This window comes from Lutzomyia longipalpis, chromosome 2 (genome assembly GCF_024334085.1).
Source record: "Lutzomyia longipalpis isolate SR_M1_2022 chromosome 2, ASM2433408v1".
Classification (NCBI taxonomy): Eukaryota; Metazoa; Arthropoda; class Insecta; order Diptera; family Psychodidae; genus Lutzomyia; species Lutzomyia longipalpis.
This window is the reverse complement of record NC_074708.1, coordinates 28,351,826-28,378,544: the sequence shown is the minus strand read 5'-3', so window position 1 is coordinate 28,378,544 and position 26,719 is coordinate 28,351,826. Positions and strand designations below refer to the sequence as shown.

At 37.0% G+C, this 26,719-nt stretch overlaps 6 protein-coding genes across 14 annotated transcripts in view; 5 read left to right on the top strand and 1 right to left on the bottom strand.

The window, feature by feature from the left end:
* Positions 1–26,719, top strand: part of LOC129789858 (serine/arginine repetitive matrix protein 1-like) — a 982,101-nt gene that overhangs the window by 139,912 nt on the left and 815,470 nt on the right. The window lies entirely within an intron of this gene.
* LOC129791241 (fatty acid synthase-like) overlaps positions 1–26,719 on the top strand; it is a 1,176,504-nt gene that overhangs the window by 664,408 nt on the left and 485,377 nt on the right. The window lies entirely within an intron of this gene.
* The window catches only part of LOC129789856 (glutamine-dependent NAD(+) synthetase), a 932,624-nt gene that overhangs the window by 420,528 nt on the left and 485,377 nt on the right, over positions 1–26,719 (top strand). The window lies entirely within an intron of this gene.
* Positions 1–26,719, bottom strand: part of LOC129789960 (pupal cuticle protein) — a 1,201,887-nt gene that overhangs the window by 727,103 nt on the left and 448,065 nt on the right. The gene's annotated exons all lie outside the window — the stretch shown is intronic.
* Positions 1–26,719, top strand: part of LOC129789919 (keratin, type I cytoskeletal 9-like) — a 480,279-nt gene that overhangs the window by 223,268 nt on the left and 230,292 nt on the right. The window lies entirely within an intron of this gene.
* On the top strand, positions 5,238–24,516 carry LOC129789882 (dipeptidase 1-like). 2 transcript variants are annotated; one of them, XM_055826978.1, is made up of 5 exons: positions 5,238–5,591; positions 16,814–17,195; positions 18,938–19,103; positions 23,116–23,644; positions 23,850–24,516. In XM_055826978.1, the coding sequence occupies exons 1-5, from the start codon at positions 5,382–5,384 to the stop codon at positions 24,213–24,215; spliced, it is 1,653 nt and encodes a 550-aa protein (XP_055682953.1). In that variant the 5' UTR covers positions 5,238–5,381; the 3' UTR covers positions 24,216–24,516. The 2 variants fall into 2 exon arrangements, with proteins under 2 accessions (XP_055682953.1, XP_055682951.1); XM_055826976.1 differs by having other exon boundaries at positions 5,238–5,603.

The following is a 26,719-nucleotide window of genomic DNA, read 5'->3' as shown; positions in this document are numbered from 1 at the left end:
ACTTCTTCTCATTCTAGCGTTCACTGCTGTGAGATATTGGAGATGGGAATTTGGTGGAAAATGTTCTTGGAATATCGTCTTTTTGGCACAACCTCTACATTAAATAAATATATAAATATTTCTTTAGAGCTTCTAATTGGGGGTTGTGGAATGTTAAGTGGGGAAAGTCTGTGAAAATTTGTCATTAATTTGAGAAATTTTCAATTCATGTCTGCGCCAAAGCGCGAAAGCTCTTTCACACAGAGAGATGGGTGGTTGGGTTGGTGAGGAGGCTCTCATTGAGAACCAATTAAATGATAAATATGACAAAAGTGAGTGATTTAATCAAAATAAATGACTTGCGGAGAGAAATTTTCGGGAGGGTGAAAAGGCTCTCGACTAAATAACTAAAATTGCTTTTTAAACTTTTAGCAGCAGACCGGAGGAGCTTTTATTTTAATTGTAATTTGGTTAATAGAAAAGCCGCACCCCCTGGGTCTTCTCATACACATACGAATTAATTGAATTGTTTCAACTTCCACCACACCAAGGATATGTTGCATTGAATTTTGCTGTGTTGGGGATATCAAAAGGGATATACAACAAAATCCATGATAGAACCCCAAAACTTTCGTCCCACCCCCCTTCCGACTCTTGTGCAGACACCCCCTAAAGTGTCGCCTGACTGAGAGAGAGAGTGAGAGAGTATTTTTTGGGGGTTGGTCGAGTATATGGTGGTAGTTTAATGTAGTCAGAAAAGCCATAGAGCAGACCATTTGCAGATTATCATACGAGATAGCGCCTTGGGTGGATATTACGCCAAAAATCAGGAATATTTACATACTCTGCACCATTCAGCAGCTTCCCTTCTATCTCCCCCCGGGCCCCTTACAGCATCAACCTCTCCGTATAACCCCCACAAAATAACATATAAAATATATGCTCTCTGCCTTGAAATTCAATCCCTCAAAAAAGGGGCGCACAAAGTCAACGCGTAACCATATTTTTTTTCCAACTGACGATTCAGCGAAATAGAAAACAAGGGCTTTTCATGTAATATGAGGTGCTTTCGACGCGGAAAAAAAGCTCCGCATTTTCAATAAAGTTTAATCTTGCAGGAAATCTGAGCACAGAAGCATCACCATAAAAATCCCCACCAGCAAATCGATGAGGGTGATGGGACACGGAGCTTAAAGCTACTTTACGATTATCTCGTCTACCTGGTGAGATAAAAGTTTGAGGAGATTGAAAGGAGAAATTGATTACTATAGCGCGACTTCGTGGAGAGAAATCTCATGGGAGAAGAGCAAATCATTTTTTTTGTGTTGAAATGCAATTTTAATGAAGATTTTGGCATCACTGAGGAAGTGAATAGGATGGTGAAGAATCATGGAAAAGCTCTTCATAATTTAGGATTTGTTTTATTTTTAATCAGATGAAATTTCTTTGTTGAGATTCTTTAAGAAATGTTGGAGAAAAAGAAATAAATTTATTTATTTTGGATGAAATGAATTAAATTCTATTCTTAATTCATACATTTTTTTCTGTCGTATTCTCTGGAAAAAGCTCAAGAAAAGAAAACAGAGTTTGAAAGCTCAGGAAAAATTGTAAAGGATTTTCTTTTACTTTGCTACCTGCTGTAGTATAAAACAGGATAAAATTTTGACAGATTTTATGAAAGGACATTGCGCACAATATATGAAAATAAATAAAAGCATTTTTCAGGAATAAAGAATATCCATTCTGCACAAATTTTCAATTTTATTAGAATTGAAGTAAATTAAATTTCCAAAAAAAACGTCTCATTTAAAAGAATTTTTTATATTTTCCTACATAAAGAAAATTAAACTACATAATATAAAACTGAAGCAAAACGTCGACTCATTTATAAAAATTGCGAGTAACAAGCTTAAACATTTGGCTCAATTCCCAAAAATTAAAACAAATATCCAGCTTCAGCCCCAACTAAATATTTGATTGTCGGCTTGTTTTAAAGAATCTGCGTGCCAAAATCACATCTTTGAAAATTCTCAAGCAACTAGAGAAACAGAGCGCATAAAAGAAACATGATAATCATTTGGAATGTCGCATTTCATGAAATTCAGTGTCTTTTAGAAGCAATTTGTATTCATGCAAAAGAAGCTCCCAAAAAGTCGGAACATTATTTTTGGCTTTTTTTTTCTTGAAGAGGAGAAGAGCAAAAAAAACTTCATTAGACTTGCGTGGGCCTGGGGAGGCAGGAATGAAAGCAAAATACAACGATGAAGACACAAAAATGTACTTTCCTCTTTGGAGATTTCCTTCCGACATTCTCCCCCCACATACAAAAAGCTTTTCGTCCTGTCGGGTGGTGTTTAATGAGATGGAGTTAGTTTGCCGGAAGAGCATTCTAATTAAAAATCGATTGAGACTTCGTCTGCAAAATTTATTCAACTTCCCACCCACACCTCGCCGGGGAAAACGGAAGTTTCTCGCCGACAAAGTCGTCGTACTTTATGTAAATGGCCATGGGAGCAATGGCGTGGCTCTGTACACCCATAAACAGCTTATAAGGAGTATCGCAAGTAAAAGATATAGCTTCACTTTTTATCGTCAACGCGGACAAATTGGAAAAGCCACTGCAAAGAGACAAAGTCGAGACATTCAGGCGCGCAACACTGCCTCTGTGCAGAGGAATTGCAAAAAAAAAAAGAAAATTCCCTGTGAATTTCATGGAGTGATAAGTAGGAATAAAATTTGCTCAGAGAGTTGTTCTTTGGGGAAAATTAATTAAATTAATTTCCTCACGAAATGTCTCCCCGTTGCGAAAGTAAAAGAATAAGACGCGTGCTTTATTGCACCTGAAGAAGCGGTGTGCAATTAAATTCACGACTCCTTGTAAATTGAGCAATAAAATTGTCTCTTCACCATTTTCATCGTCGGGGACATTTTTTTGTGTTGTGTCGTCAAGCAGACAAGCCACCTGGCGTGGTTGCCAAATGGGCCAGAAAACCCGCACACGGTGGGAAAGTGATGAGAAACATTTACAGTGTACGAGAGGAGGGGGCGGAGTGTTAAAATGAAAAAGAACAAGAGAAAAATCCACCCATTTTATCTCTTCGAAAAGATACCTACATTACGGAATAATTTTCAACTAAATCCACCGCGGCAGATAAATAGCCGGGGGAGTCTCTTTCGCGAAAACCCTCAAAATGAGAGATTCATTGCTGGGAAGGTTTCTCTCTGTTTTTAGAGAGGAAAAACCACAGAGCACAGAGGGAGAGAGCGTGGAAAAGCCGGTCCATGGAAAACGGGGAGAGAATGAAGAAATGTTGCCAGATGGAAAATCAGAGTTTTCATCAATAGATTTAAGATGTTTTTATAAAGATTTATTTTTATTAAATAAAAGTTTCTGAAAATGATCAGGAAGTCAATTCGAAATTAAGTTCTAATTGTTCAAATCCATTATAGTCGAATATTTCAAATCCAGCTATATCCAATACACCAATAAAACTTTGTCTTGTCGCAACCTTGGTCCCAAAAGCACCATCATCAGCATGTTTAATTTGCCTTGATTCCTTTTCGTAACAGTTGCGATAGGCCTCCAAACAATTCATAAACTTAGAGTCTTTATAGCAGCAAGAAGTAAGATCAGCACAGCATTGAGGTGATGTGTAGGTCCACTTAGCACAAGTTTCAGGGAGATTTTTGCAAGCTATTTGCAATTTTAGCACGGAACTTCTTTCGTTGTGAGCCATTACAGTAGAACAATGGAAGCCGCACAGAAGAATAAGAATGAGTGTAACCATCTTGAGGCTTTACTTAGAACTGATTCTTTTCTACAACTTCAATTTTCTTTTATTATTGCAACGCCGTGTCGTGACCCAGCTTTTTTATTATTGCTATTTGGGTGATGGTATGTAAAAATTATTTCCACAGATTAAAAATGATAAGGAAAGGTAAAAAAACTTTTTAAATGCTCATGAAAAAATACATTTTTAATTAATAATTTTATTCAAGAAGAAAACAACTTTTGGCTCAGAAATTATATTTTTCAGTATAAAATATACATTTACCCTATAAGCCTAAAAAAGTCATCAAGATTTATAACGCCAAAATTGACATTATTATTGTCTTCAAAAGCAGGATCTGCAGCATCTGGATTTGCAGCCTGTTCCTGATCTGCGCATTCCAACAATTTATCTACGCAAGTCTGGCCATTTTCTTTAGCCACACAGTAGCAGTTTGCGAAGACTTTACAACAGTTTCCTGGATATCCTTGTAATTGGCAGTACTGAAGAGCTGCTTCATTGCAGTCTTCTGTTCCTGAATCACCTTTAACTAGACCCAACAGCCCCAGGCCCAGAAGGATGATAAAGTTATTCATTGTGAATTGTTGGTGAACTGAGATGGTTCAGAGTATTGCCCAATTTATATCTATGATTTTAAACAAAATTCGTTTCATTAATTTGTCTGCACGCGTTGCACTGATAAGCCTTAATTGTAGTTTTCTTCATTCTGTCTTTTGTGATTTAAATTTCTTTTACTACCCAACACACGTTTTAATTAGAGCGGAAAAATTAAATGTAATCTTTAAAAAAAATGCGAATTTTATATTATTATTATTATTATTATTATTAATTATTATTATTATTATTATTATTATTATTATTATTTAGTAGGCTTTTTTTTAATATCGCCCGAGTTTTTTGTTCGAAGTTGTGTGTGATTGGGTGTTTTTGGAGTGTTTTTTGTGGTGTTAGGGAGTGTCCGAATTTTATAATCTTAATGGAAAGATCCGATTTTTTTTAATAAAGCTTTCTTTCTTTCCCAAGCTCTTCGCCCCTCGACGGAAAATCTCTCACACACTACTGGCAACCCTTACAGAGAGAGAGAGAGACAGAGAGGGAGAACTTGGAGATTCAACAGAGGGTAAATTTGTCTCTCGATGAAGCTTTCCTCTCAAACATTCCGCCGACAGTTTGTGTGCAGACGTTGCCGCGAGTGGTTGTGCTTCCGCAGGATCTTTGAAGCTTCCGCCAAAAGTGCTGTGTGTCTCTACTCCACCACCCCCTGCCAGAAGAAGTGCTTCTTCATGCAACCATGATGCTAACTGTGGGGAACCCTATACGAATGTGCTGAGGGTGTTGATTTGACAAGGAGTGTTCTCTTGTGTTGGCTCAAAAGTGATTTTGGTCTGTGAAGCATTGAAGAGGAAACCCCCCAAAAAAAAATGCGAAGGGATTTCTGAAAAGTCAAAGCTTTTTTTTCGGTTGTTGTAACTGCCACCCCCGCTTGACGAGAAGAAAAAAAATTTGAAGAGGGTGGTAAATAGAAGAGAGAGAAAACGTGAGAATAAAATCCATCAAATCGCGCGACACAATCGATCCGGAGGGTGCGTTGAGAACGGCGGATCCTTTCGCATGTTAATGACTTCGGGACAATGGGATGTCCGGGCACTGGAGGCGCTAGAGCGCGAGGCATCCGATTTATTTGATGTTCTCGATGTACCGGAGCGCCTCCGGTCACCACCAGCTAAAACCACAGTGATGGACCTAGAGCTACAGGATCACATTAAACATTGCTCGTGCTCGTGCAATCACATGGGCTACGGGAACTACATGGACTACCAGGTAAATCAGGAGGTAAATTAAATGTAATTTATTTTATTACAAACCCGCATTTAGGGGGGGGAATGTATATAGTTTGAGGCTATATGCTAAAGCCCCTCTTCACATATAAATTAAAGTTCGCAACATTAATCTGCACAAACTAATGCAGCATTTCACATTTAGAGAGGGAACGCACACACACTCACTGAAAATTGATTTATGAGACTGACGAAAATTCAAATAAATCCCCACAACTTCCCAAATGATGAATGATCTCATTTCCAATAGTTCAAATGTGATTCCTCGTCCGATTGTCCGTTACATTTTGCCATTACATCAAAAGGGACGATAGTCCTTCAGCCAATGCACTTTGGCGTTTCAAACTCATTTCCCAATTTCCAATTGAAGTGTACCATCCCTCAAATAATTTCCAATATACAACAAACCTTCATATTTGTTCTAAACCTACACGAGCGAGTGTTGTATACAAAGTTCCATACCCCAGGAGCTTTTTGTGAATTATATTGAGAGAGAGAAGCACAAAAACATTAATATACCATGAAAGCTTTCATGTGACATCCATGGCAATTGAGATTGAGAGTAGATGAAAGAAAATTAAATATTAACGGTAATCCATGAGCTATATAGGGGCGGAAGGCAAATTAGGCGATGTAGATGAACGTTGGTGGAGGGGTGGTTGATGTGAAACGATGGATATAAATCCATCAATTTGAAAACATGACACAAACACTAAATTTTAGGTACTTTTGATTGTCGTCGCAGCGATAAAATTTATGGTAAATTTCACTTCAAAACGATCCCCATATTGTGTTATTAAATTTTTACCACCCCCGGAGCTTTTTTTTTTATTGGATCCACATACATTGGTAAATACAGCAGAGGAAATGTATTGACCCGTACCTTTTTTGCGAGGGGGGTGGAATGACGACAAGGGTGGCCCTCGACAGCTTATCCCCTCGATGGGATAAACCCCCCCCCTGGGGCAACAGCATGAGGAACAACAATTGAAACGTAATGAATGTTTTGCGACAAATTTGTCAGGACGAATTTGTAGCTGTTTTTTTTATGCTGGGAGGCTTTTGGAACTCCACTGCTTTCTCTATATATTATGTGGATGATGTTTTCAATTAATCAATATTGGTAGTTTAATCACAAGAGGATGTTTTTATGAGAAAATATTTGGTTCAAATTATGTGAATTTTCCTATTAAAAAAAACTCTCTGTGTTGTTAAACAAATTGGTTCTGTTTTGGAATTTATCAAAAAGGGTACAAATGTATACGGGATGAATATGTATTTTTTCAATAACTATATGTTGTTCAAAGTATTCATACAATTCAATGAAATATATACATAATAAATTCAATTTTGCAATGAGAGATAAATAATCAATATTAAAAGCTTAATACTTTGTGAATTAAGCTTAATACTAATAACTATCAGCTACATAGACACGTATTTATGTTAAAATAAATTAGTGGTTTGATTGATTCATCAACAATAGTTCAATTTGAGAGATTTTATGAAGCCTTTAATTTGGTGGCAAAGCTTTAAGAGTATTAACTGAAAGCCCTTCGCAGAGTAAGGCAAAATTCATTTGTAATTTATAAATTCGAGGATTTATAAAGGGCTAAAGTACATATATTTTGACCTTTAACCCCTTTATCCAAATGTTAAGAACAAAATGTTTCAAGATTATCAGATACAGCCCACGGAAAAAAGTTCAGCAAGATCACTGAAAAAAAATCAAAAATTGATAATTTAAAGCAAAAATCAAAGTATAAGCCAGAGGATTTGTTAAAAAAAAATTCTGTGAGTTTTCCCAGCACATTATCCACTCCATTTTCCCAATCCTGGTATTAAAACACTGAAAAACTCAATATAAATATTTTTCGTGAAATAATACCTCTAAAGCCCTTTTGCCCCATATATATACCGTTGAAAATTCTTTATTGTCCACGATTGAGAATGAAAATTCATGTAGATGGCCCCAGGAGATAGTTGCATGGAAATTGGAAAAAGCTCCAATGTACTATGCGGATGGAGTGAGGGAGAAACACCGAAAAAAAGTCCCAACTTTGTGCTTCGATGGAAGATAAAAAAAAGCTCGTGCTTCGAATGGATTTTCCATCGCGAAAGAGAATTTCCTCCTATCCGCAAGATTGCAATCTATATAATATTGTACGGATAACATGGAACTTATTGGGTTTTCTCTTCCCTATAGCCTCATGGAACATGGGGAGTAATTAAATTTGGCATGGATATAAAATTTATTTTCTCGCGAAACACCCTTTTCCAATTTCCCCACACTTAATTTCCTTCCAACTCCTATATACACTGTAGTGTGTGCGCGGGAAGTGAACGATCGAAAGACAAACGAGATGGTATTATAGTTTTTCCATTCTCTACTTTTCTTTTATTGCCAATTTGGTGCTTTTGGCGCGGAAGGAAAGGGCAATAAATTAAATTCTTGTACTACGTTAGTCTTTTAATCACTGCCCCACAAATCTCAACTCCCCTTTTCGGACGTTCACCCCCCGCTTTTCCCCCCAGATAAAAAAAAGCCGATGTGGAGAGACGTTGAGTGATTGAAACGCCCCTCCTGCATGATTTCTGCGTGTGAAGCTTTTACGATTCTGAAGCTGTGCGAGGGTGGATGACGGGGGTCAATTGGCTGGAATTTTTGTTGTGGGAATATTTTGTGTAATTGCCTCGATCAGCAGAAAGCCCCCCGCGTGTCGTATCATATTTCTATGTACATATACAACATAAATGCGGCTTCAGAGTGTGCGTCCATTCTTTTGCCCACTGACCGCACCAAATCCCCAAATCGCCCGAACAAGCGACAAGTTCATAAAGCCCTACAGCCAAGGGGTGGCGAAAGCTTCCTTTCCCATTCCCCCTTCCAAAATATAATCCCAACTGAAACATTCAGCATCCTCACCGGAGAAGGAGAAAAAAAACCCTCGCATTCATTAATCATGAAAAATGGTTGTGCAGTGCAAGAGACGCCTTTGGAGTGGCTTTAATTGTGTTAGGATCTGCAGGAAAGCATGGGGGGTGGTGGTGAGAGGAAAATCGTGGAGGAAAGCTCAGTGTGACAGGCAAATTTAGTAAGAGATTTTTTTCGGGAAGGTGGATGTTGAAAAAAAATCTCAGCCTCACCTGTCGCCTCAATTGATGCTCGACTGTGGCTCTAAGCACGTATTTATCGTCGTACTCACGTGCACGTGTGGAGGAGTTTGCGAATTGAATTTTTCAACCTTTCTCATTTGCAATGAATCCCTCCTTCACCGGGAAATTGGCCTTTGTCAGGCAAACATTGCAGGAGAACGGTATTTGAAGTGGAAAACCATTATGTGATGCGATTTAGAAATCGTTTAATCACAAATGCAATTTTTATCCTAAAGTGATGTCTTGTGGTTCAACTGTTTTTAACCCTTTCATGACTACTAGATTTATTTTTGAAGAGAATTTTGTGAAAATTCTTTCCCCTATTTTCCCTGAAAATATTTTTATTGAAGAGAAAAATTATTAATAAAAATAATTAAATCAGATTTACTCAAACATGTCAATTGTATGCAATAATGCCTTAAAAGGGTTTAAAAAAATACATCATGTTTTATGGGAATTTTCGTTGAGGCAACATGATAGTGCCAGATTAAATACACATTCATTTTGTGTTGGAAAATATTTATTTAAGAGTTAAATCCTGGAGAAAAATATTTAATCTTCTTTTCTAAAACATTCAGTGAGGACACTTTTTTGTGTTGTGTCCTGTTGTATTCCTCTCTTAAATAACTTAAAAATTTTCCCTGACAGGATTATTTAGCATTCTTTGGGAATTAAATTTAATACTTTCACATGAGGAAAACTTTTTTTGAAAGAGAAAATCATAATTTTAACCATCTTATGTCCTAAAAAAGGGTCAAATAGACACCCAAATCTCCAAAAAATCACAAAATTTCAAAATTTATTTATTCTTCATACTAAAATTCATTCATTTGAAGCCTTTGAAGCATTTTTCCAGCAACTGAGCGACTTTAAGATGTAATATATTAAAGTTAATTCAAATCCTTTGCATATTCATGATGCGAAAAAGTTCTCAAATTAGTGGTTTTTCCCCGAGCAAAACTACATTGCTGTGGAAGGGATGTTGGGGTGAAAAAAAGTCTGTGTACATAAAGAGAAATTTCCTTTCATGGACTCTTGTATGGTTTGTAGAGGAAAAACTTTTTTTCTACCCTTCTCCGGACACCCCTTAACATGTAAAAAAAAAAAGTTGTTGCACATAATTTGTGTGCATTTTGCAGCTGGAAATGTACCGCGAATGAATGTGAAGCAAAGAGAAGTATATTGTGAGTTTAATAACAAAATAATTGTTACAATAAATATTTATTTACTCAGGCGAGATGTTACATTAAAAGTTTTTCGATGCAGAAATGGGGTTTTGGCTATGCTTTTGCCGTCCAAATGAACAAAACTTTCTCAATGTTGAGGAAAGCTCTTTTTGTGCTATTTTGATGATGATTTTTGCTGATGATGTAACATGATGTGGAAAAATTTTCTTCCCGGGAAACACACCATGAGATGAAGTTGAAAATTTTACAGGCAGGAAAAAAACTAAACTATCGCTCTACCCTTCCACTTTCCATTATATTACTTCCTGTTGTGTGTGACCCAATTTGATGGGAAGAAGTCGCAGTGTGATGATTCTTAATTTCTTGTACATGCCCTTGTGCACAAAATAGTTTTCCCAGGAAATTGCAATTTCTGCACAAATTTCTCCTAAGAGGGAGCTATAATGGGTTTCTTGGAAACTCAAACTGGATGAATGCTGTGGAGATTAGAAGGAAAACTCTCTCACATTTGTCTGAGTTGAATTTGCACCTACAAATTAACGAATTTTCCTTGTAAAATAGACTTAAAATGAAACACATTCATCAAAAAAATAAATTAAAACCGAAAAAATCCAATTACTGAGCTTATTTTTCTCTCCAGAATTTTCCCTGAAGCTCAGGAAAATTTAGGGATGCTCTCTCTGCAAAAACTTTCCACATCTTCTCACCTGTATTGAGCTTGTACCAGAGAGCTTACAGAATCTCCATGTAAATGTTAAGTGCATTAGTTGCCTATCCGTGCATTTTTTTTTCACTCTGTACTTCATCCATCCAAATGACTTTCACAAGGATAATTCCCATCACAGAGTTATCCACTTAAGTATCCCTGTGAATTAACTTTGAGTACCTGGGAGGAAAATCCAGGGAGAAAATTTATTTTTCACTGAAACACGTTTGTGTGCAGGAAGCGCCTCCCCCATTGCGCTGGTAAATGAAATCCACTCCGGGGGATACCTCCGGGAAAAGCTGGTCGAAATGAGCTTTTTTTTGGGGCGCTGGGAGTTGGGAATTTATATGGGCGATTCGGGCTTAAATTCAATCTCCTGCCATGCCCACCCAATTAAATATTTATTTGTCTGGCTCTCATGCCTCAAAGGGATTTTTTAGCACATACCCCCATCCCCCTTGTATTTGATTTCAAATGAATTTGCTTTCCCCCCCGGGTGGCATCACCAAAATTCCTCTATATATTGGGGATTCGTTAATTTACGATGGGGAGCCCCAGAAAGTTATGCTTGAAGCCCCAACGGTGGGGATAAATGTGAGGATGAAAAGTACAAATTAATGGGGTGTTGTTGCTTCAAGACCAAAATAAAAAATAACGAACATTTCTAGGAAGACAAGGGGAGGGCCGAAGAATGTCTTCATCCATCGCAAAAGCGACAAAAGCTCAAAGTCTACCCCCCTGTCGTATTTACCCAAAAGTTCCTCCCTTGAGCAACAAATGTCTCTTCATCTAAATTAATGAGGTACAGTGCGAGGAACCCCACCCAAAAATAAAAAGTCCCTTCGAAGTGAAAAAAAATCTCAAGGGAGCTGAGGAGAGAAAAAAAGACGAAGAAATAGACAGGAGGAACCTTCTTTTGTGGCTGTTTTGGGAAGGAATCCCTTTTGGTATGTTGACAATTAAATTTCCCGCGTGTCCGTTTTTTGTCGTGTTTTGATGGAAATTTCCGGGAAATCCTTGAGAAGAGATTCTCAGAATATTTTTATATAAACTTTCCTTGTTAGAGAGGGGTTTGTCTAATTTTAAGTGGATGATTTGGTGTTATTAAAGGCGGAAATTTAATATTCTCCCCTCGGAAATTTTTTTTAAATAAACAGCGTGAATTTGACGGAAACGTCTGTCGGAAACTGACTAATAATTTTCACTAAAATTCTATTCTTTTTTTGCAGAAAACTTATGTAAACTAAAAGAAGATTTGTTTAAAGAAAAATAACAAACAAAGATAATTTTTTAATCCAATTACTCTATGTTAAAAGAGACAAATTGCTGACAAATTGTAAAGAGAAATTCAAATAAAACTTTCTCAGTGAAGATGATTCTTGCCGTGGAAGAATAGTTTAATTGAAATTTGGGAAGCATTAATTGAAATCCAGCTAAAATTTGCAAAGAGACAATCATAGCAGAAACTTGACAAGAGTTAAGACGAATAATAATGATTTAAAATATAATGCAACAGTACATCCATTTGAGTAGAACTCTAATCCTTACCCATAACCCTCTTGAACTCTTGAGCTTTGAGAAAGCGTGTATATTGCATTGTCCTGAGAAAATCCAATTGAAATTCTATGTAAATTTAATTGCATTTCCTTGGAATACGAGTATTACTATATATGTCCTATATATCCGAAGATCTCCTTTCAAATAAAATAACTTCAAGATTTCCCAAGAGAAGAAGCAATGTAAACAAATATTTTGAACAAGTTGTGCTTATTTAAGTGAAATATTTGGATCTTCGGAAATATTTGGATTATTTGCCAAAAATTTGCAAAAAAGGGTTTTTGTTGAGGAAAATCATAAAAAAAATACTAAATTCAAGCCTAAAAAGTATTAAATTTAAGCTGGAAAAATACAAAATTTCGACCGAAAAAGTAGAAAATTATTTTTTTTTCTGCAATGTATGTTAATAAAAAAAAAACAAACCTTTGAAAATATTCAAATGATTCGCCAAAGAAGTCAAAATATTCAGCAGAAATACATACCCCTTAATTCAAATTAGTTCTCATTCTACATGCATGAAAAACTGAAAATTTATTATTTATAAAAATTATTAATTAATTAACGAATGCAAATTAAAAAATAATTACATTGCTGATTAAATATTCTTTATTTTAATGAAAATAATTATTGAATAAATCCTACAAATTCTTTTTAAAAGTAAATAGACAGAATCAATTACATAAATATGTAGCCCAGATTTTCTTAAAACTGTTTTCCACAAATCTTGCAATATTTGTATCTCTCTTTATGACTCTGCCTTGAGATTTCCGATTGCTTCTCCATCCTCATTGTTAAATTTATAAGAACATCCTCATGGCGCAATGCCAAACATTTTGAGCCACATATGCAAAATATTCTCAATAATTTCTCAAATAAAACATTCTAAAACAAGGACAAACGAATATTCTTTATTAAATCCTTCACAATATTTTGAACTCTTTCCTGAATTAAATTATTGTCTGGACCACCTTGTTTTGCATTGATACTCCGGGAAAATGCGAAGAATTGAAAAAGGAAAATGCAAAAGAGAAACTTTAAAGTTAACAAAGCATTTCCGGGTGCCTGAATTCCTTCGTAGCATTTCCTGGGGAACTTCCATATAAGATTTGTATTAAATTAACTCTCGTTGATTGATGCAAGTACGAACGAAGTTCATTTGGGAAGTTTACACCAAATTCCATTTCAATGCACTTCACTCCCCCTTTATTAATGGAACGAGGTAAATTGTCGCTTCGCTCCAATTTACCTCGCCCCGCTTCGCGGGGATTTGTTGCGCTTCGCGCAAATTTTATATAGAGAAAATAATTGAGCTGAAAAAAGCCTAATAGAAAATGTATTCGTTGGTAAAAACCGCCTGGTATCAAGAGTCTCTGTACCAAATTTCATCACGATCGGCCCAACGGTGTAGAAATGCATAGATGAACAGGAACGAAATTTTAGAGAGACCTTTCTTTATTATATAGATGGGCTATGCAAAAACCTTCAACAGATATTTCAAAGGGAAAAAGTGAATTTCACACAACATTTATGGCGCCGAATTCAAAAAGTAGTCAAAAAAGCATGAATTTTATATGGGGGCTATGTGAAGGGGGGCTCTGGGGGGAAAATGAATGCCGTTGGTAACAATCGCCTGGTATCAGGAGTCTCTGTACCAAATTTCATCACGATCGGACCAACGGTGTAGAAATGCATAGATGAACAGGAACGAAATTTTAGAGAGACCTTTCTTTATTATATAGATATCAGGAGTCTCTGTACCAAATTTCATCACGATCGGACCAACGGTGTAGAAATGCATAGATGAACAGGAACGAAATTTTAGAGAGACCTTTCTTTATTATATAGATGGGCCACGCAAAAACTTCCAACAGATATTTCAAAGGGAAAAAGTGAATTTCACACAACATTTATGGCGCCGAATTCAAAAAGTAGTCAAAAAAGCATGAATTTTATATGGGGGCTATGTGAAGGGGGGCTCTGGGGGGAAAATGAATGCCGTTGGTAACAATCGCCTGGTATCAGGAGTCTCTGTACCAAATTTCATCACGATCGGCCCAACGGTGTAGAAATGCATAGATGAACAGGAACGAAATTTTAGAGAGACCTTTCTTTATTATATAGATTTAAGCGCGAGGTAATTCCATCATAGCTTGAGCTTTTGAGAGGATTTCGGTTAATTGAAAAATACATACATATACTAGGTACCCTTTTCGTTGAGGGTTCTTCCAACAAATTTGCACGTAATTAAAGAGGTCAAGGGGCACAAAGGAGGGTGGCAGAAGATAAAAAAAATCCTCAGCAATAATTCATGTGGGGGTCGAAAATGAGGATACGGCGAAAGAGAGAGAGAGGGCTGCGGTGGTAGGGCCAATTTATGCGTCTTGGAGGAGTTATATACGACGGGGGGGATGAAGGGCAACAAACGAAGAATTGTAATCCACTTTGAGGTTGGGTCCCATGGGGATGTGTATAGGTAGGGACTTTTGAGTGTTCTACCTCCACAAAATGGAGAATGTTGCGTACATGCGTGTATAGGGGAGGATGGACAACAATATTGGATTATGGGTTAAGAAATTGGTCAGGGAATTGGCGATAAATTGCGGGTAAATCACCACCAAAAGTGGTGCGTTTCGCAACTCATTCGTTATGCATGAGTACGCACCTGGTAGGCAGAACCGGAAGGGCCATAAGTCCTACCTTCCAGGCATAGCTGAAGGGTGCATAATGTGTGACTCAAAGAGCAATTGTTTACGTGACTTGTATTTGTGATAAAAGTTTTTCGTATAATAAGCTTCTCTCTGATGGAGCTTTTTCACCATATATACCCCTCAGGGTACATGGGGAGCTTTGTATACCTACCGAGTACGGAGGACAAATTTGAGGGAATTTTCCACTCCCCTGGAGTTTGTGAGAAGTTATTTAAACATAATATTTGCGAGGGAAATGCTCATTTTCCGCCACAGGGAATATCTCAGCATATTATTTTGCAATCAAAAAAAGCCACAAAATTTCCTCTCCTCCCCTTCGTATTAATTGCAAAAGCACATTCATGAAATTTATATTAAGTCGACGTGCTTTCATTTTTATTTTTTAATTATGAATTTTCACAATGGACAAAGGGACCGTCGAAATATAATTTTAAAATTATTTTCAAAATTTTTTCATAAGCTTTAAACAATAGAGGGAACAAGGGTAGGAAACAAAAGGCTTTTGGCTTTGTAGCAAAAGCTCTGTGCTTGATTATTTTATTCAAATGTTTGAAGCTTTCAATTTTCTTCTTGGGGAAACTTGGAAAAGTTTTGAAACCAAAATTTACTCTAAAAGTTAAGAGTCACAAATATTCTCAAACAACGCTTGATGACGTTGGTAAGTTTACCGCATGGCGAGACGCTGGAAGGCTAATAAGTTGCTCTTTTCATTCTTCTTAAATTTGTTGAAATTCTTATGGAAAATCTTTAAGAAAATTCATACCACAGAAATTGTTTAATTTCTCATTAAACAAAGTGTTAAAAATCTCTCATTTGAGACTGAAAAGAGAAGCTTTTTCCAAGAAAAAAAAATACTTTCTTACAATCTTTCAGAAATAATTAAAATATTCATCAAAAAAGCTTTCTTTTGTGGAAAATCTATAATTTCCATCAATATTTTCTTTTTAAGCTCTTCATCATGTCAATTTGCAAATTAACTCTAATAAATTTCTCATTGCAAGATTGAAACTGTCACGGAGAAAATTGCAAAGCTCAAAAAATATATATCCACCATAAATGAAAAAGAAAAAATGTCATGCTTGGAAAAATTTAAGTTCGTCGTGGAAAATATTGCCAGTTGGGAAAACTTTTGTGGTGAAAAAGAGTTTTACCAGCAGAGACTTTTTTCTCAACATGAAAGAAAATGTGAAGAGAAAAAAGCCATCTCAGTGCCGAAAAGCTCTCAATCTCTCTAAACTTCCTTTCTTTTTATATAACTTCCCCGGCGTGCTTTGCGGGAAAAAGTTGATGCCAAAAAATCTTGAGTTTAAAACAAACCAGGATGGGAGACAATTTTAAAAATTTTCCACCCCATTGAATTTTGTGGTTTTCGACCGTTGAGCACGTTTATGAGCTCATTTTAGCGATTTGCAGTTCATTTTATTAAATTCCTCCACGCTGCTCTGTGCTCATTTAGTGGGTGATTATCTGTGTTTTAATTTTCAAATACATTGCCCCGCACGAATGTTCAGGAGGCAAAAAGCTCCATTCGAAAGCTTCTCAAGCAGTGAAAACGATACAGACATCAAAATAACCCACCCATAAGAGCTTTAAGCAAAACCACCCCCTTGTAAATTTAAAGTGTGTGTTATGTAGACTTTTGGGGGTGTTTTTTTCCCATTTTCTGTTAGAACAACAATCCTTCCCTCAAAGTACCCAACCAGCTTATCTCGGAGAGAATGACTCTCGTCGGGATGGCTTTTTTTATGACACCCACACAGCAGACATTTTTGCCCTCTTGGGGTTGGTCTCCGTGGCGATTTGGGGAGCTTAGAGGGTGGTGGTGGTGCTCTTTTTCTGTCCTTTAGAACAAACTGGCAATAATCCAACGTAGTTTCCTCTTCCTTCGCAGCAAACTTCCTGCTTCGGTGGTCTCCCAGACGTTACGGAGCACACACACGCCAGCAATCGAACGTCCACCCATAAGGAGCTCACCTCAAGTACCGAATCACTGGCCGTCAACAACTCAACTCCCGGCGAGAGGCACTCCATGAAGAGTCTCACACCACCGTCCACGCAATCTTCCACGAAAGGACGCGAGAGAGGGAGTGCAGTGGCGGAGAATGAACGGAAGTGGTGCTTCTTCGTGGTGACCTTCTTTGTTGCCCTAACGGTGTGTGTGGTGATCCTGAGTCTCCTGGTTGAGGTATTCTTGGGCAATCGTGCCGACAGATCTTCCCAAGCACATCGGATTGACATTGTGAGGCGTCTTCTTGAGGAAACACCCCTAATTGGTAAGATTTATGCAATGTGGTGGATGCTTTATGGGGAAGAACATTAAAATCACACAGTTACGAGAAGAATTACGAGTACTCCCTTTAATAACGTAAACGATGTATTAATTTAATGTAACTACATAAAAAATTTAAGCGTTAATTTTTATGAATTTTTAGCATAATTATGAGGAAATATTTAAGAACTTTAATGAGAGAAAAAGTAGGAGAAATATACGTTATTTTTTACGTTTTTATGCTCACTTCTTGTCATAGTTATCGATATATAACAAACTTTCTTATTCGTGGTACAAGTAAGAAACTTTCCATATTTTATTCCACTGGAATCAGCTAGGTAAAGTTCCTTAATTTTTTCCCAAAAATGCAAACAGTGACATCATTCTGCTTTTTTGAAGACTTTGGAGAAAATCTTTACCGGCTTTTCCCAGCTGATTCCAGTGGATAAAAGAAAGCTTCTGTGGTAATTTCTCATTCCGTTTTGAACCTATACAAGAGTAATCATATCTCAATTATTCTACAAATAAGGAACTTTCCATAGATCATTGAATAAACTCCTTTCTCTACTGGCTTTTATGTTCTCTCACGGCTTACGTCATTACGTTACGTTTTCACGTGAGTTTCCTATTTATTTCAAATAAAATTTCCATCCCAAAAAAAGAACTTTTATAAAAGTTTTAAAAAAAAAACTAAACATTTTGTTGGCTTTCGCTGAACATGTTCGAAAATATTTTTCAACATGAGAAGTTTTCAAAATTAACGATTCATACGTGATCACAATTTAAATGGGATTTAAGCATTTCCATGTCTCACTCTATAAATCTCACACAGGGGCTGCTTAAAATATTTAATGCATGTATCTTTACCATAAAAATGTACATTATAGTGTTCAAAAAGCTTTTCTCGCAATTTCAATGCAACCTTTTCCCTTCTGGGAGAAAATCCCTTTTTCTTCCTGCTGCACATTCAATATGAGGGAGATTTTAAGCCACGGAAGAAGTTCTTGTTAATAAATAACTTTCACGAGGGATTTTACAACGCGAGGAAATGTAAAAGAAAGGAAATTCGAGGGAATTGGATGGTGTATCATGTAATTAGTCAATTCCCTCGAATCGACCCATTTGTCTAGCCCAAATTGACTTACATTGTGTAGGAATAAAATGTATAGAACGTTAGTTTACATTGTTTGGTGAATTATTCATGATTTTGCTGAATTAATAAATGCAATTCCGAGTGCAAACAGTGTTTGCAGTGTTTTTATGTTCTCGTTTGCACAACTGCATTAATTTTCTGGGAAATGTACTCAAATATGAAATGCATTTTGTGGCCTTTCGACTAGGAAATCTCACACACTGTTTGTCAAGAACTTTTTTTTGTTCTGAATTTTCTTTCTTTCTTTTCCCGACAAGTCAAAAACCCTCATTAGTGAGCTTTAAAGTGTTCAACCAACATGTTTCTCTTTGAAGAGATTTTTCCCTTGAAAATTCTCATAAATTTTAAATGCTTTAAGCTTTTCAGGGAGAGAGAAAAATTGACTCTGTCCATTCGGAAGGCAACAAAAGGGCCAGTGTAATTAATTAGTTAACTCCTCATGGAGGTTTCCTTGTTAAGTTAATTAAATACTCTGTCGCATTGAATTAATCGTTCGTATACGGACTGTGTGATTTTGAATAATACGGTTGGGTGTTGAATATCATTCAAATTCAAAGGGGGGTTGATTCTTGTATCTTCCACCCCCACAACAGATGGTCACAATGATTTGCCGTGGAACATAAAGCGATATTCCCACAACAGATTGGAATATCTCAACTTCACAGAAGGTATTCGTAGTACGGAGCCATGGAGCAACTCCCAGTGGTCCCACACGGACATCCCGCGCCTCAGGCAAGGCCTCATCGGAGCGCAATTCTGGTAAGTCAACTCCACCTCCTTCCCCCCCCCCCCCATTATGCTTTCCAATTTTATATCATATGGCACTGTGTGTGCTATATGCAAATGAAGGGTCCTCCTCGCATATTCCACCGTCGAAGAATTGTGTGCGCCAGGGTAGACGGTGTATGGAAAAGCATCAAAAGCTTTGTTTGTCCTCCGAGGCCCCGTCTTCGTATTTACCATGGAGTTTCCTTATTAGAAATTCTCTCAAGCAAACAATCATCTCATATGTGTACTTTCCTCCTTTTATGCTAAATATTCCACCATTATTGGGGATTTTGAGCCCACACTCTCATGCACCAGAGACTTCCTGCTGAATATTTGGTGGTGGGAAGCGTATGATGAAAGTTGCGACACATTTGTTGACTCACTCCCTCCCCCGTAAACTCCATGCAATCGATCAACCGCATCGTGATTGCATCCAGAACTCCCACACATAGTTTCCATGGAAAACCCAACAATCCCTCTCCGCCAGAGTGTAGAGACGCATTTTGTGGTTTACCAAAAGCAGCCACGACATTGTTGCAGCTTTTGAATAAAAGGATTTAAGGGTGTTGTTCAGCCACAAAATAATTTAAACATCCTTGGTTAAGGCTGTTATACTGCAACAGAAATATGTTTATTGTTATGTTGATCATGTGAAGTCAATTTTCTTCCACTTTAACTAGCATTCAATTATATATCTTCAAATATTACATTAATTTTTAAGCTTAATTGGCACTAGAGAAGCCTAGATGAGAATTTTGAGAGCGGAGAAGACAATGGAGGGGATTTCGGGGGATTAAAACCAACCCCAAAATGATGATGAATAAATTTTGCAAAAAGCTCTTGGTAATGAGCTTTTCATTTTGTACTCTAATTTTATATAAATTATGTTGCAAATAAATTAAAAATTTTAAATGGGGAAATTATTAACATAACAAACCGAAATTAATCCATACATTGTGCATAATATCCTCAATACTATCAGGACCATTTTGGAGCGTTTTCGTAGCATAAAATCTTTATTATTTTTAGAAATTGATCATAGCTTCACAAAAAATTACTTTGTAAGGGGATGAATTGATAGATTTGGCTGAATTTGTTTTTAAAGTAAGGATCCTTTAAATATAAACTTAAGTCAAGTTTTAGGATATGTGCAGGTACTATTTGAATCCGAGCTTATTCAAATCGGTCAACTATAGCCTGAAATAAACTCGAACATTTATTTATTCACTATAGCTTCACTTAAATGACTGCCACGACCGAACCGCTTGACCGATTTTCAAAAAATTTAGCATAGATTTAAGGAAGGGATTAAATTATTTTTCCAACGATAGTCTACTAATCAAAATCGCTGTACTACCGGCTGACTTACAAGAGGTTAAAGTGAAAATTTGTGAACTTAAAAAAAATGCATTAGTTTTACCAAAGTGGCTGCCAAGAAATAACGGCTCGACCGACTTTCAAAAATTTGGCAATTTTGGAAAGGTGAGAAATGTACCTCTTCCAAACTGTTGGATTATTAAAAATAGATTGACCACAGCCGGAGGAATAAACATTTGAAATTCATCTTAAAAAGTAGACAATTTTCTCTCATCCAGAAACTTTTATATAATTTCCCGTAAGGAAAACCTCAATTTGATTCTCTAAAAATTTCCATAGTTAAAATTAATCTTTATTCTGAATTAATTTTTATCCGAAACTTTCACATAGCCATGTGCTGAGTTAATTTAATTAAAACCTCTCGCCCATGCGGAAGGCTTTTCAAAATTGAAAGTTAAATTTTTTCACCCCACTTTAGGACAGCTAAAACTTTTTTTCCCATGCAAATAATTTTTCTTTCGCAAAGGAGCTTTTTAAGAAAAACAAATTAACATAATTTGAATAATAAATTTAATACGCTCTGTAACATGCTTATGTACATTCTAAATCAATTTAAGCTTCTTGGCTTGCCGGTCTTTGTCGCATAAATTGCAAGTCCTTGCGGGGTGGGGTGGAAACTTGAGTATTTGCAGATGAAGTTTCCTTGAGATTCGTCACTAATTTGCTTCAGTGTGGTTAGCATTTCCATTGCAACTTGCTATCAAATTCACTTTGTGTGGCTTTGACTGCGAATGGATTGCATTTAATTAAGATCAAATATTATACTGAAAATGATGCTTTCAACTCGATAAGCTTTCACGCGCAGGAGAGTGTGGAGTGTCACAAAAATGCAAAATCTCGAGGGGATTAATTGGATTTTTTGGAAATTAAAATATTCCATGGCGTCGTGTTGATTTTGGAGTGCTTTTTGAACCTCGCACGCACTACACACGCGGAATTTTAATCCAATAAACCAAAGCGCAGCCCATTAATAATACCAATGAAACTATACAATTATATTTTCATAAATCATTGCAAATTTCCACGCGGAAATATTTCCAAATGATCGTGAAGCTGAATAAATTGAATTTCGTAAAACCATTCAAACATTTTTTTTTTGAGGTTTCACTGGGAAGGATTTCGGATGGGATATTGTTTTCCGCCTGAAAACCACATTCAATTCAATGGCGCCAAATTGATGATCAAATTTCCCGACTCACACCGCCACAGAAATTGTTTGGAACGTCCCTTTTAGTCGGGAAAATTATTAATTTACAATCTGGTGGATGAGAGTTGCATTTTGTACACGCTGAAATATCCACCCGTCGGCATTTCAATTGAGCGTTAAATCATTAAAGAGTTTTCCGGATGAATTGTGTTGGGCATTCTTGGCATTATAGTTACCCCATGATGTGACAATGGGGCTGCCACAGTCTAATTAAATGCAAACACTCCCAGGCACAATCGGACAGAGTGGGAAATGTTAATCCAGTAGCAAATTGCATGTCAAGTTGCAACCCATTGATTATTTCATCTTCAATCATCTCCACAAATTTCCCTTTTGAAGGACACTCGTGTGCCCTCTGACCTCTTCTCGTCTCTTTCCCTCCAACCTCATCTTCTTAGTAAGTAGAGAATTCATCTCCACCCCCTTCAGGAGAGAGGAACTTTTCATTTTCCCAGTGAAATCATCCCTTTGTGTTGGAAAATAAATTCATCAGAGGAGTGTCCTTGCCGTCCTCCACAAAAGGAACGAAGAAAACGTCTCATTAGGACTTTGGGAACAATTTCTCCGGTGAAATTACGTGTAAATTGAGATTAAATACCCCATGCTTTGTAATTAAATAGCACACGAAAGACTTTCTTGCACTGTGCAACTCCCAATGATATCTGCGTAAAAGGAGAGAGTGCTATCCTTGCGGGAGGATACACATCCCGTGTGGATGGGGGTTGTACCCATTTCGACTCTATTTATCCTCATTCACTCCTCTAGTGCTTTAGACATTTTTCCATTGGACTGTAACACAATTTCTGTGTTTCATCTTGCCTTTGTTGCGGAACCATGATGCAGGGGGTGGATAATTGAAAGGATTTTTTTGCATAATTTGTTTGTATTTAAAGGGAATTTTCATGAATAAATTAAATTTAAAAGATCCTTTTTGAGAAAAATTCGATTAGAATAATAAGAATTCTCTTAGAATTGTTTCACATTACTAGTTTTGTTTTATAAAACTATTAGTTCAATAGGTAGAGCACAGGGTTCACATCCTGAAAGTCTCCAGTTCGAGTACAGATTCAATCATTAAAAAATTCAAGCACAAGACTTTCCTTTCCCTTTTTATTCAACCAAAAATCCTTTCTCCATGCAAAATTAAATCTTAAAATCCTTAAAACCTCGAATAAGCGTAGTTTTCAACCCCTTGCGAATCATTTGCTTGAGTGATTTGTGGATACGTGAGTGTATCTTCCTTATCACATACACACACTTTTCCCCAACGTTAGACCCTAAAGTGCCACACACTGGTGCGGGTGAGAATTCCCCTTCGCATGACATGATAAATGCGAAGGAATCGTGGACACGAATCCTCCATTCCATCCCTTTTTACAGCAGGAAATTGCCTCATACACATCTCTCTGTTTGTGGCAGGTCCGCCTATGTCCCATGCGAGGCTCAGGGTTTGGATGCTGTTCAGCTGGCTTTGGAGCAGATAGATGTCATCCAGCGTTTTACGGAATTGTACGAGAAGCACACAGCTTTGGCACAGTCATCGCAGGATATTGTAACGCTCCACAAGCAGGGGTTGTTTGCATCACTAATTGGGGTTGAGGGTGGACACGCACTGGGCTCCTCACTGGGAGTTCTGCGTTCGCTGTATTCCCTCGGGGTGAGATACCTGACTCTCACGCATACCTGCGACAACAGCTGGGCCGGAGCTGCTCCATCGCCAGATCGTGGACTTAGCTCCTTCGGGAGGGCCGTTGTGAAGGAGATGAATCGCATTGGGGTAATTATTGATCTATCTCATGCTTCTGATGCCACAGCCAGGGATGTTCTGGAAGCTACCAGAGCACCTGTGATGTTCTCTCATTCAGCTGCTAGAGCTCTGTGCAATGCAACAGGAAACATTGCTGATGATATCCTGCGCCTTGTTGCTGACAACGGTGGAATAGTTATGGTTAGTATTTTCTTAATTCAAATTTTTTAAAAGCATTTTATCCGTTAAATTTTGAAATTCAAATATTCATAAAAATTATTAAACTTTTGGATCAAAAAGGAATTTTTAAAAAAAATATATTTTCTGAAAAAAACTAAATTTCTCAGAAAAATAATTTAAAACTCTAAATATCATTTTATCCAAGTTTATCCATTTCAATTTTTAGGTTAGTTTCTACGCACTCCATGTGGCTTGCTCTAGACAAGCCACTGTCTTCGATGTTGTGCAGCACATCCGCCATATTAGAGCAGTTGCAGGAATACAGCATGTTGGAATTGGAGCTGGTTTCGATGGCATTGACGCCACGCCAGAGGGCCTAGAAGATGTCTCCAAGTACCCCGAGCTCTTTGCCACCCTCCTGGAAGATTCAGGATGGACAGAGAATGACATTGGCCTCCTGGCGGGACGAAATTTCTTGCGTGTCTTCAAATCCGTTGAAAATGTTCGGGATTACTGGAAGAGTGCCAATATTCTTCCCAATGAAAATGTTGAAGCCCCCAAAAAGTCCCCATGCGCCTACATGCCTCTCTAGCGAGCACCCTCACTAAAGGGACTCACTGTGTGAATCAAAAAGCCCACAGATAAGATGCAAATTCTCCACGAGAATGTAATTTAGGTAATCAAAAGGAGGGTGTTTTTGTGACCATAATGGCGGCTGTAATTCAGCTTGTAGTATTTGGATAAAGGTTGTAGTGGGATAAAAGTCTTGGATAAGTTTTTTTTTTGGATAAAGCTGTAAGATGAGGCGATATAACCTCAAAGTCAAAAAATATAGAAAGAAAAGCTTAATTTTAAATTTTCTGAAGAATAAAAATTCAAGGACTGCTTGTTCAACTTTATTTTGAACTAGTCCTTGAATCTTGGGGCTTGCAAAGGCTGGGATTGTAGGTACAGCTTTAAAAATATATATATTTTGAAAATTTATCCAAGGTTTCAAAAATGAAAAAATGCGGTTTTTTAAATAAAAAAAATCACCTTTTGCCATCCTGGATAAAAGATCTAGGATAAAGTATTCAATTTTATCCAAGATTGAAACACCATAACCTTAAAAAAAACGAACAAACTCTCCTCCATGACTTTTCTTGTGAAATTTCTTCCAAGATCTCAGCCACAGCCAAAATAAATAATGTGCGAAAGTTTATGTTTGTCCCAAGCCCCTTTCCAACACCCCCTGAGCACACTCCATGCGCCAGGTAATTTATCTGAGAAGATGATGCAAAACAGTAACTGAATATAAAGTGTGATAATCATCAATCAAGTGAGTCTGTGCAAAAAAGGAAGCACCAAGAATATGGAAATTAAGATACTGTATGAGTGTTTGAATAAATGTGTTAATTTTCTGGAAGGAAGCCGCAGCCTTTTGCCATCCCCTCCCACACATACCCCCCCCCCCGCCCCTCATTTGGATTTACTGGAGAAATTAATGAAAGTTCAGGAGACGCCGTCAATGAACTGCCGAGTCACTTAATCATTCTCTGTCGCCATATTGATTGTCATGGGGGTGGTTTTGTTAATGGAAATTCACAACGCGGGCAAACTCCGTGGGAAACTCATTGTTTTTGCAAAAAAGTTATTCAGATTTTGCACGGATGATTTATTTTTCCTGCGTGAAGGAGAATAAAAAACAAGAGGGCCGCTTGGTAAGTGATTTTCATGATTTTACACGCATAAAATTACAATAAATTTACAAAAGCTTCAAAATTAATGCGTGAGTGTTTAAAAAAAATTATTGAGGTTAAGAGAAAGAGACAACTAGCGACATCTCTTATCAAAATTCACCACAAAGACACGACTAGAAGTTTTTCAGCAATTAACTCACAAAATTCGTTGCAAAAATGGCAAAAATAAACTAAAACTTTAGAAGTTTTAGAAACAAAAAGAATTTCCACCACTTAAAAGCTAAAATTGGACAAAATAGCGCGCAATAAAATGCTCCTGTGGAAAATTTATCCTCCACTTACGGCGATTGAATAACAATTTGTTGTGTTGAACAAAATTTATTTAACTTTGAGTGTTGCAAACTTGAAAAACACATTTCAATTAAGAACTTTGTCCGCACCATTGTTCCCCTTCAATTCCATCCAAGTGAAAGTGAAAGAATTCTAGGGATTCTCCCGCACTCTCTCTGGGGTTTTTTCTACACCTTCGATGTTTCTAAAAAATTCTTGGAATGTTGGAAAACAATCGAACTTTTGTTTAAAAATAAAAGAATGTGAAAGGAAGAGAAAATTGCAGACAAATTGGTGGAGTGGAGAACAAAAGGAATATTCAACTGAATTGAAAATTTGCATTGAAGAGCTACCAAATGAATTCTAAAGATTCTATTATGTTCTATTGAATATTAAGAACATGAATGAAATTGAAAAGAAGTAAAAGAATAATTTTATTTTGATGAATTCTTAAGGGTCTGAAGAAAGCTTTAATTCTTTGCAATTTTTATGGAATTAAAAAATACTTTCAAAACTATTTAAAAATTAAATTCCACACTAGATGTCTCTATCTTCAATTAGTTCTTTTTTCGGCCCTCTTGCGGGAAAAATTACTTTGTATAAACTGAGGGAACTCGATGAAGATAAAATTCATGAGAAAATCATACCGAGCTGTGTACGTTAATTTGATTGAACGTAATGCAATTTAGCAAGAAACTTTGACTATACTCCCTTGGCATCTTGTTCACTCTGGAAAGGACGATAGTTGGGGACTCCAGAGTTGAGGGTGGTGGGCAGAGTTGGATGAATAGGGTTTCATGGAATTTCATAGAGCTGAATTACAATCAAATAGGATTATGACGGTGAAATGGAGCAAAATTGCAGCGCTCACCTGAGATGGAAATCCTTCATTTGATGCTGAAAAGATGAGAAATTCCCACATCGTCCTTCCCATCATCAGTTTCTCATTTCGTCTCTAGATTACTCATTTTGTGCAAATATGCGGTACGCCTCTATGGTCCTCTCGTCAATATAATATCACTACCTGCATATTCCAATATCCCTTTTTATTCGTTTTATTGCAAATAACTTTGCATATTAATTTACC

Coding starts and splice junctions, on each gene's coding strand:
- LOC129789882 (XM_055826976.1), top strand. CDS start 5,382: ATGTTAATGACTTCGGGACAATGGGATGTCCGGGCACTGGAGGCGCTA. Junction 5,604..16,813: donor ACTACCAGGTAAATCAGGAG/GTAAATTAAATG, acceptor CTTCCTTCGCAG/CAAACTTCCTGCTTCGGTGG. Junction 17,196..18,937: donor TGAGGAAACACCCCTAATTG/GTAAGATTTATG, acceptor CCCCCACAACAG/ATGGTCACAATGATTTGCCG.